The sequence below is a fragment of the Bos javanicus genome, chromosome 3, assembly GCF_032452875.1.
Source record: "Bos javanicus breed banteng chromosome 3, ARS-OSU_banteng_1.0, whole genome shotgun sequence".
NCBI classification, from domain to species: domain Eukaryota; kingdom Metazoa; phylum Chordata; class Mammalia; order Artiodactyla; family Bovidae; genus Bos; species Bos javanicus.
The window spans coordinates 51,581,989-51,598,976 of NC_083870.1; the positions used below are offsets into that span (position 1 = coordinate 51,581,989).

Consider the following 16,988-nt stretch of genomic DNA (forward strand, 5'->3'; position numbering starts at 1 on the left):
AGCTGAAGTTGAACAGTTCAGTGAAGGCCTACAAGACCTTTTAGAACTAACAACCAAAAAAGATGTCCTTTTCATTATAGGGGACTGGAATGCAAAAGTAGGAAGTCAAGAGATACCTGGAAAGAGAGGCAAATTTGGCCTTGAAATACGGAATGAAGCAGGGCAAAGGCTAATAGAGTTTTGCTAAGAGATCGCACTGGTCATAGCAAACACCATCTTCCAACAACACAAGAGAAGACTACACATGGACATCACCAGATGGTCAACACCGAAATCAGATTGATTATATTCTTTGCAGCCAAAGATGGAGAAGCTCTATACAGTCAGCAAAAACAAGACCGGGAGCTGACTGTGGCTCAGATCATGAACTCCTTTTGCCAAATTCAGACTTAAATTGAAGAAAGTAGGGAAAACCACTAGACCATTCAGTTCAGTTCAGTCACTCAGTTGTGTCCGACTCTTTGCGAGCCCATGAATTGCAGCACGCCAGGCTTCCCTGTCCATCACCAACTCCCGGAGTTCACTCAGACTCACGTCCATTGACTCAGTGATGCCATCCAGCCATCTCATCCTCTGTCGTCCCCTTCTCCTCCTGCCCCCAATCCCTCCCAGCATCAGAGTCTTTTCATGACCTAAATCAATCCCTTATGATTATACAGTGGAAGTGAGAAATAGATTTAAGGGACTAGCTCTGATAGACAGAGTGCCTGATGAACTATGGACTGAGGTTCATGACATTGTACAGGAGACAGGGGTAAGACCATCCCCACGGAAAAGAAATGCAAAAAAGCAAAATGGCTGTCTGGGGAGGCCTTACAAATAGCTGTGAAAAGAAGAGAAGCGAAAAGCAAAGGAGAAAAGGAAAGATATAAGCATCTGAATGCAGAGTTCCAAAGAATAGCAAGAAGAGATAAGAAAGTCTTCCTCAGCAATCATTGCAAAGAAATAGAGGAAAACAACAGAATGGGAGAGACTAGAGATCTCTTCAAGAAAATTAGAGATACCAAGGGAACATTTCATGCAAAGATGGGCTCAATAAAGGACAGAAATGGTATGGACCTAACAGAAGCAGAAGAGATTAAGAAGAGGTGGCAAGAATACACAGAAGAACTGTCCAAAAAAATCTTCATGACCAAGATAATCACGATGGTGTGATCACTCACCTAGAGCCAGACATCCTGGAATGTGAAGTCAAGTGGACCTTAGAAAGCATCACTACGAACAAAGCTAGTGGAGGTGATGGAATTCCAGTTGAGCTATTTCAAATCCTGAAAGATGATGCTGTGAAAGTGCTATACTCAATATGCCAGCAAATGTGGAAAACTCAGCAGTGGCCACAGGACTGGAAAAGGTCAGTTTTCATTCCAATCCCAAAGAAAGGCAATGCCAAAGAATGCTCAAACTACCACACAATTGCACTCATCTCACACGCTAGTAAAGTAATGCTCAAAATTCTCCAAGCAGGCTTCAGAGCAATATGTGAACCGTGAACTTCCAGATGTTCAATCTGGTTTTAGAAAAGGCAGAGGAACCAGAGATCAAATTGCCAACATCCGCTGGATCATCGAAAAAGCAAGAGTTCCAGAAAAACATCTATTTCTGCTTCACTGACTATGCCAAAGCCTTTGACTGTGTGGATCACAATGAAATGTGGAAAATTCTGAAAGAGATGGGAATACCAGACCACCTGACCTGCCGCTTGAGAAACCTGTATGCAGGTCAGGAAGGAACAGTTACAACTGAACATGGAATAACAGACTGGTTCCAAATAGGAAAAGGAGTAGGTCAAGGCTGTATATTGTCACCCTGCTTATTTAACTTATATGCAGAGTACATCATGTGAGACGCTGGGCTGGAGGAAGTACAATCTGGAATCAAGTTTGCCGGAAGAAATATCAATAACTCAGATATGCAGATGACACCACCCTCATGGCAGAAAGTGAAGAAGAACTAAAAAACCTCCTGATGAAAGTGAAAGAGGAGAGTGAAAAAGTGGGCTTAAAGCTCAACATTCAGAAAACGAAGATCATGGCATCTGGTCCCATCACTTCATGGCAAATAGATGGGGAAACAGTGGAAACAGTGTCAGACTTTATTTTTGGGGGCTCCAGAATCACTGCAGATGGTGATTGCAGCCATGAAATTAAAAGATGCTTACTCCTTGGAAGGAAAGTTATGACCAACCTAGACAGCATATTAAAAAGCAGAGACATTACTTTGCCAACAAAGGTCCATCTAGTCAAAGCTATGGTTTTTCCAGTGGTCATGTATGGATATGAGAGTTGGACTGTGAAGAAAGCTGAGGGCCGAAGAATTGATGCTTTTGAACTATGGTGTTGGAGAAGACTCTTGAGAGTCCCTTGGACTGCAAGGAGATCCAACCAGTCCTTTCTAAAGGATATCAGTTCTGGGTGTTCTTTGGAAGGACTGATGCTAAAGCTGAAACTCCAGTACTTTGGCCACCTCATGCAAAGAGTTGACTCACTGGAAAACACTCTGATGCTGGGAGGGGTTGGGGGCAGGAGGAGAAGGGGACGACAGAGGATGAGATGGCTGGATGTCATCACTGATTTGATGGACGTGAGTCTGAGTGAACTCCGGGAGTTGGTGATGGATAGGGAGGCCTGGCGTGCTGTGATTCATGGGGTCGCAAAGAGTCGGACACTACTGAGTGACTGAACTGAACTGAACTGATAGTCCTTTAGAAATTTCAGCATTAACATTACATGGTGAGAATTCAATGTATATGCATTTTTAGACAATCTGTGATTTATATCTACAAAGTTTACATATGTTTCTTATATACAATTAACCATTTAGGAATGTTCACCATATGATAAAGAAGAAGAGTAACCCTCTAAAGCCTTCCTCTTAGACACACTTTCAGGTCTAGTACTATTCCTTTACATCGTTTTTACTATATTTTAACTTTTTAAATGATGGAGCTAGTATGTTATGAAATAGGCTTAGGGAAATAGTGCTAGGAGGTGTACTAGCAAAAAGCTCCAGTGTCCCACAGTTTTTCACCCTAGACATTTGGAGCTTGACCTCTGCCACAGCCATGAGAGCTACTGGTTGTGGCTTGAAGCTGTATGAGTTCCTATCTACTAGCCGATAAGGCAGAAAAGATTCCCTATTCCATTCTTGCAAGGGCAATATACTCTTTGCATTTCAAACTGGAACTCTCAGTGTATGTCTCCATATCATTGGAATGCATGTCTAGGTTAGTATAATTTTCACATATATTAAGTTAGCTAGACTGAAACTCTAACCATCATTAATAATGTGTGTGTGTATGTGTGTATGTGTGCTGCTGCTGCTGCTAAGTGACTTCAGTCGTGTCCGTCTCTGTGTGACCCCATAGACGGCAGCCCACCAGGCTCCCCCGTCCCTGGGATTCTCCAGGCAAGAACACTGGAGTGGGTTGCCATTTCCTTCTCCAATGCATGAAAGTGAAAAGTGAAAGTGAAGTCGCTCAGTCGTGTCCGACCCTCAGCGACCCCATGGACTGTAGCCCACCAGGCTCCTCCGTCCCTGGGATTCTCCAGGCAAGAACACTGGAGTGGGTTGCCATTTCCTTCTCCAATGCATGAAAGTGAAAAGTGAAAGTGAAGTCGCTCAGTCGTGTCCGACCCTCAGCGACCCCATGGACTGTAGCCCACCAGGCTCCTCCGTCCATGGGATTTTCCAGGCAAGAGTACTGGAGTGGGTGCCATTGCCTTCTCCGGTGTGTATGTGTAAATGTGCTAAAAAACAAATAACATAAAACTTACCATCTTAATTATTTTTAAGTGTGTAGTACAGTCAGGTTGACTATATATGCCTTGCTGTGCAACAAACCTCTAGAACTTTTTCACCTTGCAAAACTGAAACTTAATCCTCATTGAACAATTATTCCCCTTTGCCTTGTCTCCCCAGACCCTGGCAGCCACCATTCTACTTTGTTACCCCTACTCGCTCGCACAGCAACAAAGACCCGAACACAGCCAAAAATAAATAAATAAATGAATAAAATAAATTAAAAAAAGAGAGTTTGACTATTTTGGTTAGCAACTTAGCAGCAGCAGCAGCATGTAAGTACACCAAGTAACTTTTAAAGTGAACACAACTGTACTCTTGATGTTAATTGCCTTTTGCACACCAAAAATACCTTATGTGGATTAAAATCTTAGTTTAGAGAAAACTGGGACAACTAAAATCTTCTTTTTAAGAAGTAGGTTAATTAGAAAAATAGACATAAAAAAAAAAAGAAAGAAAAATAGACATGGAAATGGATTTAGAATTCTGGACAATTTCTGATCTGGAATAGTTCCACTGTGCTAGTTGCCAAAAAGGTTTTCAAGGAAATAAAAAAGGTAGACAATATTTCACTTCCCATGTCAACTGGATATAAAAAATGATTATCACTTAAAAATTTAAAACTGTTTACTTGATTTAAAAAAGAGTCAAAATTATTTCCATCCAGGAACAGCTTTAGTTAATGAATAAATTTTAAAAAATTATTCTGAAATATAAAATAATAAAATTTAAATTATTTTTCATCTGGGCTTATAAAACTGTAAAAGTTTACCTGAGAGCTACTGAATATAGGCTTTTTGCCAAGTCTTCGGTCATCACCTTTGTCAAATGCAGCTGTAGGGGAAAAATAGCAATTTATTTTTATAGGAAGCACTCTTATTACCACAGAAGTAAAGGGATAATAATATATCAGCAGAAAATGGCTACATTTTGATGGAAATAACTTTTAAAAAGCTGAAACAATCTAATACACTAAATAACTATCTGCTTTAGAAGTTATCTTAAAGAAATTTATTTTGAATCTTATTTTCTTGTTCCTATGGATTTTATGTTATTAAAATTAATACATGAGAAACATATAGCCTTGTGGAGAAGATTTGTACATTTACAAAAACCTAGAATTTTCTCAAGGTGTGAAATTTTAGAGATAACTTCCTTTTAGCTGGTTTTCCAAATTAAAAAAAAGTACAGATTGTGGCAAATGTAATATTTTATAAACTATTAAATATGAGAAAATTTCTACCCTAAAAATATAAAAACACTGTTAAAATTTTCTAATTTTGCAGGTATGTCAGGAGGAAAGAGTAAAGAGAAAAAATATGGTTTTGTTGAAAATAAAACATAAGACAGTCCTTAAACTTTATATCATTCTTTTTAGAATTACATAAAAATTCATTTTATAGATTTAGGTTTATATGGAAATTATTGGGGAACTCAGTTGATATTCTTTAAATAAGAATTTAAATGACGTCAGGGAAAAATATAGGAATAATGATACAAGAGCTGTAAATATAGTTTAGCTAATGGATTTTTTCCTTTTGAAGGTTATATAGCTTTAAAATATATTTTGAAGAGATATATATAATTTCCAATTTTATTTTTATTAAAATAGCTGATGAAAAATACATTAAATTATCTGTAATTCTACCATACACCTTCTACTATCTCTGTTCTATAGGAATTATAAGACAAAGCAGGTTCCTAGAAATAAAATTACAAGGACTGGTTTGTGGTCAGCAAATGACTGCACAAAAATATACAGGTAGAAATTAATTCAAGATTTCTCCCAAAGATCAGTAACTCAAACTAGAACATAAGAAGTGTTATAAAAAAGAGAACCCAGAATTACTCCTTTATCTGGGATTTCCCAATGCAGTAATTATGCATAGGTCAGGACTCATTATAATTCAACATATTTAAGATTTTAAAAATTATTTTTACTCTGATGTAGTAGATTGAAAAGTTCTTTTTGACAATTAGTTGGAATGCCAATAACATTTTGTTGTAGGTATGTGTATGTGTTTGTATTTACATGTATTTTATATTAGCACTCTGCAGAACTAAGATAAAGAAGATTGTTTGGGACCCAACTATGAAATCCTTTAAAAAACGGAGAAAAACAAAGTTTACTTTCAAACAGAAGAGAGTTGACTGACACCTACGCATGGAATGCTGATCTTATTTTTTCACACTGAATCATACAGATGAACTGTCATCTAAAAATCAGAACAGAAATAGTCACAGGAAAAAAATTTCCATTTATAAAGACCTTCTCATGACTTTTGTTGTTTCATAGATTTTGTTGTTTTATTATTTTGTTGGATTTCTTTGCAAAGTATTCCTGAGATCACATCTAGCTACACTAGCATATTATACTCCTAACACAAGACAGAGCAGATCATATTCTGACTAAACCATTAAAGAATTTAATATATCCATGTGTTATCAAGAATATATTATATCATATATGTCTTCCATGTTTTATAGTACAGAAATGTTTGCTTCATAAAATACAGTCTCTTAAAATGTTTTGAAAAATAAACTTACTGAATCTGTCAATATTTTTCCTAAGGTACCTGCTTTAATCCAAAAATAGTCATGAAGCCATTTTTAGTTCCACACCCTCAATTTTCTATTGTAACATTTTGAACACATTCTGAGCAGTATACCTCCTTTGTTTAATGCTAACATTTCAAATGGTACCTATTAAATGTCAAAGACGACTGTGCGGCTCCTGCGGGACACTCCGCAATAGCACACATCATATCACTGAACCAATCGATCGTGAAATAAAGCCATCTAATCTAAGCAAAACCACAAGGAAGGGTATCTTATGCAAAAGAAGATGGAAAAGCTTTATGGAAAAATATATTTTGAAAGGGAGAGAAAGTATGTTTGGTAATCTGTTCTGTATGGGTTACATTTTCTATACTTCTAATCTCTCTACAAGAATGCTTTTAAGCAAATTTGCTAGAACACTTGCTAATACAAAGTAGAATTATATATGTATGTATAAAGGAAATGAGTTTCATTTTCAAAAAACAAACAAAAAAAAGCATGATTTATTAAAACTGCCTAAACATACTATCACTAGTTTCAATTAGCAGGCTGTTATCGAACGGAAGCAAATAAACGTTAACCCTACCACTTACTGGAATTCCTTTAAAACATCCCTTGTCACAATTATAGGAATAAAAAATCTCAAGGCTAACATACCTGCTTGGATTTTCTGTTGATCATCTGTGCTCATCAGCTTCCAGCTTTCTGTGTGACGAACAGCATAGAAAGACTGAACCAGGAAGATCCACAGCTTATCACGCAGAGCCTGGATCTTGCACGTAAAACCCTGTGTTCAGGCAACAAATCAGCAGCTGGTGAGAGCCACATTGTCATAGCAACCAGTCATTATTCCTTTCCGAATCTACTTACTCCTAAGCTAGATCAATGATGTCATCACTTAGATTTTTAAGATCGTAGGGTACAAGTTATTTATGAAGGCTTACTCTTCAATAACAGAATTTTATAGTGAACACGAACCTTACTCTTTCACTCTTGTCCTTTTAACCACTGTTTTAAACTACCAATAACCTTTATATAAATACCTTCCACATCCTTTTCAAATCAACTATGACATTACAAGGTCAAATATCCTATGCAGTAATAATAAATATGATGACAATTTTTTGTCATTCTTGTTGAAAAAATTGTCAATATTTGCAATTAGCTTATTTATTACCACTCATGAATTGTTTAAAAATAAAATATATTTTAATTTTGCCTTTTCCCAGTCAATCCAACTTTAACTGATTTTTTTCTTAAAACAAAAAGGAATTTAAAAATATATTATAAAATTAAAAGATACTGATGATTAAAACTCTAAAACATCCTTTAAAATTCTTTAAGTTTTATATTTAGGAAATTTAATGGAGAGACTGGGGAGAAATACTAAAGTTATGCTGTACCAATTAATATTGCTACCAAACTATGCTTAGAATTAGCCAGCCAAACTTCTAAATTTCTAAACTTCTATAATTATAGTAAGTCCATTTAGAGGTAAATGAAATTTTTAAAATTATGCATGACAAGAAATCCCAAATATACATAAAACTTCAGACTATAACCAACCCCCAGGTATCAAACACTTAGTTTTAATGAATCATGCAACATTTAAAATATGTATATATTTAAAAATCTTATAATACTTTAAATATTTCATCATTTTAATTAATTTTTATGATATTTAATACCATTTCTTTTGTACTGTCAGAGTTCAGTAATGTGTCCAGAGCCATAAGAAGCGAGCAACTATTCTCAGTGGTAATGTTTTCTTCAACAGCTTTAAAAATTTTGTCCAACAGATCAGATGTGCTACTCATTGCTTGTGACTATAAAACACAGAAATTGACATATAATAGGAATATGTGTAAGAAATGTGGAAGTCTGGCATGCATCTGGCCATTCATAACTGTTTGTATGAATTCAATCAGAAAACTTATTTCTTCTGTTAATAATAATATAATTATTATAATTATAATAATAAATACTATACTAAACCCTTTCCTCTGTTAAAAATATCTGCGTGTGCACACACACACACACTTCTTAAGAGCCAAAACAGTACTAAGACAGAGCCTAGAAATAAGTAATAAAAGTCCTTTAGTAACTAAATTTAGAGAATGTGGGTCCCAGTAAGACAGAGAATTTTTCATGGACCATAATTGTATTACTGCTCAAAACATCTTTATGACTTCAATTTCTAAAGTACGGCTTAGCTGACTGAGGACTGGAGTTGGCTATAGTTACACTGTGCCTTGCCAGGGCACTCCAACCTGTCCCTTCCTCCCTTCATTATCTTATGTACGAGCCAAAAATCCTGTCCATCACTGCCCTAAATCCTAGGCAAACATGCCATCTGGTATGGAATTTACTTAAGTCATACTAATTTAATCAAAGGGAGCCTGCATTTGAAAACTCTTACATAATTATAATCAAAACACAAAGATGGGACTAAATATAGGATATAATTTTAGACATAGTACCTGTAAGAGAAGAGCAAAATTTTCACTTTGAATGATCTTGGAGAAATTTTCTATAATAAATGCAATGCATTCTTCTTGGAGCTGAGATGCCATGATCAATGCTGACTCTGTCCACTTCACTCTGGGTAAACTGACGATTAGCCTGTCACTTTCCATCAGAAGAAAAGCAGCATTCTTATCATTCTTATAATTTTGAAAATATTGGGGGGAAAAGTTAGATTACTGCTCATAAAAAAAACTTTTCAAGCAAATTAAATACTTTCATTTTCTTGTGATGCTTCCTGCAAAAAAACCAAAATTCCAGATAGCTAATATCTTTGTCATTAGCTTTACATATTTATTCATTCATTCAAAATTATCCTAAAAGGGCAAACTTTGAGCTGGAAACAAATCACCTTTAAAGCAAAGTTAAAAGAAACATGAGAGCAAAGTTACAAAATAACTACAAAGAAAAGCCTGACTTCCCTGAGATTTTTCACTACTGAATTAATTTCTGTGCTTACAGATATTCATAGCTGCATGGAGATACACTGACACAGTATTATTTCTTTTCTGACTATAAAATACATGTTCTTTATTACAAATTTAGAAAGGGTAAAAATTACTTCCAAATCCAAGTGACTTGCTTCTTCCTAAGACTCTTTTTATATTTTATTTATTTAATAATGATTCATTTTTACACCATAGGAAAGAATATTATGAATATTTATCTCTATGAAAAAAATGGAATGACAATTCACAAATACCATGTGCTCCAAGGAAAACGAAAAAATGGCAACTTATAAATTACTGTATTTTATTCATTTCATTTTTAATTCTTAAACAATCCTTAAATAGAACATACCTATTTACTGAATAAATAGTTATCTGATCAATTGTAGTAGACTGAAAAACATAGCCACAAATTCTTTGTAGCTCAGCTCTTCAAGAGGTGGACTTGACTCCTCATCCCTTGATTCTAAACTAGCTAGTTCACTTGCTGGCACAAACAAAGATATTGTGCAAGTTTCAGAGCCTAGATCTCAAATACCCTTGTACCCTGTATCTTTACCTTCTTGGTTCTGGGACCACAAAGCCAAAAAGAAGCCTGGTAAGAAAGCCCAAGGGTGCAGGAGGCCCAGCCTCCAACTTGGCCATCAGCTGAAAGCAGACTCAGGACTGAGCTCAGGCAAGATATGCAAAAAAACCACCCAGTCAACTCACAGAGAATTCAGTTCAGTTCAGTTCAGTTGCTCAGTTGTGTCCGACTCTTTGCGGCCCCATGAACCACAGCACGTCAGGCCTCCCTGTCCATCACCAACCCCCGGAGTTACCCAAACTCATGTCCATCGAGTTGGTGATGCCATTCAGCCATCTCATCCTCTGTCGTCCCCTTCTCCTCCTGCCCCCAATCCCTCCCAGCATCAGGGTCTTCTCAAATGAGTCAGCTCTTCGCATCAGGTGGCCAAAGTACTGGAGTCTCAGCTTCAACATCAGTCCTTCCAATGAACACCCAGGACTGGTCTCCTTTAGGATGGACTGGTTGGATCTCCTTGCAGTCCAAGGGACTCTCAAGAGTCTTCTCCAACACCACAGTTCAAAAGCATCAATTCTTTGGCGCTCAGCTTTCTTCACAGTCCAACTCTCACATCTATACATGACCATTGGAAAAACCATAGCCTGGACTAGATGGACCTCTGTTGAGAAAGTAATGTCTCTGCTTTTTAATATGCTGTCTAGGTTGGTCATAACTTTCCTTCCAAGGAGTAAGCGTCTTTTAATTTCATGGCTGCAATCACCATCTGCAGTGATTTTGGAGCCCCCAAAAATAAAGTCTGACACTGTTTCCACTGTTTCCCCATCTATTTGCCATGAAGTGATGGGACCAGATGCCATGATCTTCATTTTCTGAATGTTGAGCTTTAAGCCAACTTTTTCACTCTCCTTTTTCACTTTCATCAAGAGGCTTTTTAATTCCTCTTCGCTTTCTGTCATAAGGGTATGTCTTCTTTATATCTGAGGTTATTGATATTTCTCCTGGCAATCTTGATTCCAGCTTGTGCTTCCTCCAGCCCAGCATTTCTCATGATATACTCTGCATATAAGTTAAATAAGCAGGGTGACAATACTCAGCCTTGACGTACTCCTTTTCCTATTTGGAACCAGTCTATTGTTCTATGTCCAGTTCTAACTGTTGCTTCCTGACATAAATAACAGGTTTCTCAAGAGGAGAATAAATTTTATCAATAGTTTAAAGCCACTTAGTTTTGGGGTGATTTGCTACACAGCAATAAATAACTAGAAAACCTGGAAATTTTCCCTGATCTCTACACCTACACCAGATTCCTTTTACACATCATTGTATCCACAGGGCCTAGTATAGAACAGGGTCATAGCAGACACTCAAATGTTTATTGATCTCTAAGCACATCAGAGACTTAGAGTCTGTAAGTGAATTCTTAAGCTAAATTAAGTTTAAACTTTGAACATCAAAACTTTAAAAATTTCACCCATTTACTAAGAATTCTTTCAAAACATATTATATACTTCCCCTGCTTTATTTAGAGTAAAAAAAATTGTAATATGCTATAATTCAAGTCTTTAAAAAATTTACATATTTATTATAATTTACTGTTATCCTTTCCTCCACTGATGACTTCCTGAGTAATTGTGCAATTACTAAGAGTTTTAGGCAATAAACCAAATTTGTTCTATTATAGGGACTGTTCTAGTATTAGAGACAAGTATAATCAAATAAACTTGGCAGATATCTATTAAATGCTTACTATATTCATAATGTTATGTGCTCTGACAGTAATCTTTTTAAAAAATATAGATGTATAGTTGTCATAATTTAGCTTGAAATTTATTGGAAAACTAAAATATGGACATAAATGCTAACAGATGGTATGTCATCTTATTCCATACTGATCTGAATATATAATAATATTAAATGTTAAGAGTAGCTTGAGGTTCAAAGAAGGAAGGAAATGTAATATACTGCTAGGTCAAACATAAAATTTTAAATTCAATAGTTACATGGTTCAAATTTCAACAATATATAAAAGGCATTACTAAGAAGTCTCCCACTCCTGTCCCGAGCCACCTATTTTCCCTTGTCCCAATCAATATTACTTATTTTCTGTATTTTTCCCGAGTTATCTTATGTATAACAAATAAAAAAGGTAATTTTTCCCTCATTTTCCTCAAATGGAGGCATTAATATGCACAGTACTCTGTACTTTGCTTTTATACTGAGCGTACACCTTAAATATTTTTGTTATCAGAATATAAAGAGCCTTATTATTATTTCAACATCTACAGAACAGTCCCTAATATGGACATAAGATACAACCAGACCTCTACTTGTAGATATTTATGTTGTTTCCAGTTTTTGCTATTACAATGTTGTAATGAAGAACCATGTAGATAACATTATTTCACATGAATGTAAATATATCTATGGGATAAAATTAATATGCTGGGTCAATATTGCTGGATCAATACTAGTCTTATCTAGGAACTGCCTAATAACTGAGCCTAAGGAATAGGCTTGGATGCCAGTGATCCCAAGAGAGTGAAATAGGGAAGGAGAGAAAGTCAATGGAAGGATATGTTTCCTAGCTGATTGCTAACAAAAGTGTGATCCGCAATACCCATCACCTGAAGCTTGTTAGAAATGCAGAATCTCAGGCTCCACCCCTGACTTACTGATTTAGAATCTACATTTGACCAAGACTCTGAAGTGGTTTTTTTTTTTTTTTTTTGGCTGTGCCATGCTGCATGTAGGATCTCAGCTCCCCAACCAGGGATTGAATCCTGTGTCCCTTGCAGTGGAAGCATGGAGTCCTAACCACTGGACCGCCAAGGAATTCCTGATCCTGAAGTGTTTGTATATACAGTTTGAGAAGCAATAATATATAGCAATTGTTGTTGCGGGCAACAGGGGATCAGTCTTGCTTGGTATCCCCTGAAGAGCTACAGAGAATACAATTTGAATTATTCACCTAAAGGGCTAGATCAGGGATATACTTAGTTACTGGTTCCCGTCTCCTGTTGGTCAAGGTTTGTGCCCTGGGATATTCCCTTTCACGGTTTGCATAACTGTGGGTACCCGGGGTGGAGCAGCGGTGAAGCCTCAGAACAGGAAGTGAGAAGTATGTGTGATGTGGCTGAGGAAAGTGTTGTCAGGTCACACCCGCGTGCAGCTGCACGCTGCAGCAATGGCTGAACACACATGGGTCAAGAGGACAGGAGGTGGGGCACCAGAAGGATATAAACATTGCTAGCACATATTCAACGCAGTGCTGTTTTCCAAACTGTAGTTTTCTCCCCTAGCAACCTAGAGAAATATATTTAGTGGCTTACAATCAGCATTAGAAAACAAGAAAGAGAAAGGAGAAAAATATAAAATATCAGAACATCATATTTAATATGGTATGTATTCATTTTGGAAACTTGTTTCAGTTCTACATGTGTGAGTGTACTGGGTTATAATATAAAAAGAACTTGCTCTGGGTCAGTCAAAAAAGTTTGAAAAACACAGCGAAAATTGTACCAATATATTCCCTTTCCAGGAATGGAGTACTTCTTTCCTACATCCTTGTTAAAATAGTACAAATTTCCTTTATTTTGCTCCCTACTAAATTGATAGATAGATAGATATGCATTTATAGAATATGGTCTGACACTGTAATTTTTTTAAAAATGTATTTATTTGGTTGCACTGGGTCTTAGCTGCAGCATGTGGGATCTAGTTCCCTGACCAGTGATTGAACCTGGGTGCCCTGCATTGGGAGCATGGAGTCATAGCCATTGGACCACCAGGGAAGTCGAGACACTGTAATTTTAATGTCCATTTCTCTTAAATGAAGTTGAGGACTGTTCATCAAATAAGAGGCAATGTATTTGCTTTGTGAACTACCTAATCTTATCCTACATTTAGCTATTTTTAAAAAATCAACCGGTAGGAACTCTCTGTAAAAGAAAAATTAGAGTAAGAGTATGATATAAACGGTCTTTTGCCTTTTGATTTTGTAGAGGATGAGATGGTTGGATGGCATCACCAACTCAATGGACATGAGTTTGAGTAAACTCAGGGGGTTAGTGATGGACAGGGAGGCCTGGTGAGCTGCAGTCCATGGGGTTGCAAAGAGTCGGACATGACTGACCGACTGAACTGAACTGATGATAATTTTTAATATATAGAAATTTTGCATTTTTATGGAACTAAATTATTTTACAGCTTCTAAATTTTGTATCCTCACTGCCCTGATGAGGTTATAAACTAATTCTTCCAGGGCTTACTGTAGTATTTTAATGGCCTCATTTTCTTTACTTTCAAATCTTTGATCCATTTGGAATGTATACCGGCATACCAGGATGTGATATATAGATCCAGCTTTTTTGCAGCAAAATTCCTGGTTGTTGTCCTTACATCATATACTGAATAAACACTGACTCATACTATTTAATTCTTTTGATACTGTGTCAATTAAATAGCCTTCAGTTATCTTTTGGTCTTAGGACTAACAGCATTTTATATATGTATATACACACACACACACACACATACACCCCTTCAGTTTTACCCCAGTAACTATTTTTGTTTCAATTTTTCTATATTTAAGAATGATTCATAATTTGCTTTTTTAAAAAAAGGCTTAAACAAAACATTTGAAACAGAAAATTTAATCATGCTTTGAAATAGCTCAAGTAGTCAGAAGCCCTAACTAACACCTTCTCCTTCTACTCACTTCTCTACCCTGCTGTCTCTTCTTCCCCAAAGCAATAGTTTGTACTTGGTAGGAGGGAGCAGCCGTTTCTTACCAAACTGCAACATAGTGACCAAGAAGTCCCTCATATTAAAATTAAAAAAAATTCTCCGTAAATAGTCCAATGCAGCACATTCTTACCTCCACTGGTATAGGACAGTGTTTGGCACATTACTGATGGAGTAATGTCCCTGCCATTGAACTGTATTAGAGCCAAAGAAAAGAAAACCGCTTAACCTTTCATTTTTTTGGATAACATATTTTAAATTTTAATTTGAAAAAATTAAAAATATTCTATTTTATTAAAAAAAAAGCAAATATATTTTATCTATATAATAAAATATGAAGATTACATTAAGGTTTGAATATCCACAAAGAAAGACAAAAGTTTACATTTTCATTGTAATCACCGTGATGTCAAAAGGCTTTTAATCATATGGAATGTTTGGTTATTCTGATGGTCATTTTTATATGTCTTAAAAGGAAAAATCAAGGATTTACAAAGCTTACAAGAAACTGATTAGAGCTATAAAACCAAAATAAAATATTGTAGGAGAGGGAGAGGCACAGTATGAAGAGCTTATTCTTCAAATATACTTAACACTTGTTTAAAAAAAAAAACTTATTGAGACAGTCAGTTAAGATCCCTCCCAATCTGGCCTTAGCCTCTCCCCAGACTCATCTTCTCTCATTATTTTAGTTACAACACAATATTGGCACTGCTTGGTCTCCAGGGCCATGGTCACATTTTAAAATTCTGTCAGGAATGCCCTAACATACTTTTTAATTTTGAAACTGTCTTCTATCTTCCGGTTCATCTCATGTTACTTCTATCCTTCTAATCAGAATCAACTGTTTTTTACTTCTGTAATTCCATGTATATACCTGAATTATAAACTATACTTATTCATTTATTTACCTATCAATATATACCAAGTACCTACAATGTTCTAGGCATTACCCTAAGGCTGGCGCTACAAAGGTAAATAAGACTTACATGGAACTTAATGTTCATATTCATCATAGTCTAACTTGTACTTTGCATCATTATTTAAGTGCCTATTCTTCCAGAGATTTGTGAGTTCCTTGAAGTCAGGGCCCACACTTCCAAAAAAAGCTTCTTTGCCCATGTTGAACATCTATTATATTACCTTTAGAATGGCAGCAATTGGTTTTAATACCTGGCTTTGTCATTTACCAACACTGTGAATGTGAATAAAGCATTAACCTTTCTGATTCGTTTTTTCATATACAAAATGGAGGTAATAGTACCTATGTTATACATGATTTCAAAAAATAAAAAGTATACTTTGAACCACAGAGGTCCTTTAAAAATCCACTAAATAATAATAATAGTTGCAATAGTAATAAATGACATTTTTACTTCTATTGAACTGAATTACAACTGGGCCATTTATTTGCCTTCATGAATAGAGATTAACTATTCAATGACTAAAGAAACTAATACAAAATCAGTCAGTTCAATTCAGTCGCTCAGTTGTGTCACACTCTTTGCAGCCCCATGGACTGCAGCATGACAGGCTTCCCTGTCCATCGCCAACTCCTAGAGCTTGCTCAAGTCAAACTCATGTCCATCGAGTTGGTGATGCCATCCAACCATCTCATCCTCTATCGTCCCGTTCTCCTGTCTTCAATCTTTCCCATCATCAGAGCCTTTTCAAGTGAGTCAGTTCTTTGCATCAGGTGGCCAAAGTATTGGAGCTTCAGCTTCAGCATCAGTCCTTCCAATGAATATGCAGGACTGATTTCCTTTAGGGTGGACTGGTTGGATGTCCTTGCTGTCCAAGGGACTCTTAAGAGTCTTCTGCAACACCACAGTTCAAAAGCATCAATTCTCTGGTGCTCAGCTTTCTTTATAGTCCAACTCTCACATCCATACATGACTACTGGAAAAACCATAGCTTTGACTAGACGGACCTTTGTTGGCAAAGTAATGTCTCTGCTTTTTAATATTCTGTCTAGCTAGGTCATAGCTTTTCTTCCAAGGAGCAAGCGTCTTTTAATTTCATGGCTGCAGTCACCATCTGCAGTGATTTTGGAGCCCCAAAATAGTCTGTCACTGTTTCCATTGTTTCACCGTCTATTTGCCATGAAGTGATGGGACCAGATGCCATGATCTTAGGTTTATGAATGCTGAGCTGTAAGCCAGATTTTTCAGTCTCCTCTTTCACTTTCATCAAGAGGCTCTTTAGTTCTTCTTCATTTTCTGCCATAAGGGTGGTGTCATCTGCATATCTGAGGTTATTGATATTTCTCCCGGCAATCTTGATTCCAGCTTGTGTTTTATTTCCAGCCCAGCATTTTGCATTTTAACTCTGCATAGAAGTTAAATAAGCAGGGTGACAATATACAGCCTTGACATACTCCTTTCCCCATT

At 36.3% G+C, this 16,988-nt stretch overlaps 1 protein-coding gene across 7 annotated transcripts in view; it reads right to left on the reverse strand.

The window, feature by feature from the left end:
* BTBD8 (BTB domain containing 8) overlaps positions 1-16,988 on the reverse strand; it is a 94,014-nt gene that overhangs the window by 10,142 nt on the left and 66,884 nt on the right. For 5 of the 7 annotated variants that reach the window (XM_061411227.1, XM_061411229.1, XM_061411230.1 and 2 more), the window contains 4 exons: positions 8,838-9,020; positions 8,046-8,183; positions 7,015-7,144; positions 4,571-4,632 (listed from right to left, as the gene is read on the reverse strand). In XM_061411227.1, the coding sequence (XP_061267211.1) occupies positions 4,571-4,632; positions 7,015-7,144; positions 8,046-8,183; positions 8,838-9,020 (513 nt within the window). The remainder of the gene's footprint in view (positions 1-4,570; positions 4,633-7,014; positions 7,145-8,045; positions 8,184-8,837; positions 9,021-16,988) is intronic. The other 2 variants (XM_061411233.1, XM_061411228.1) reach the window with 2 other exon arrangements.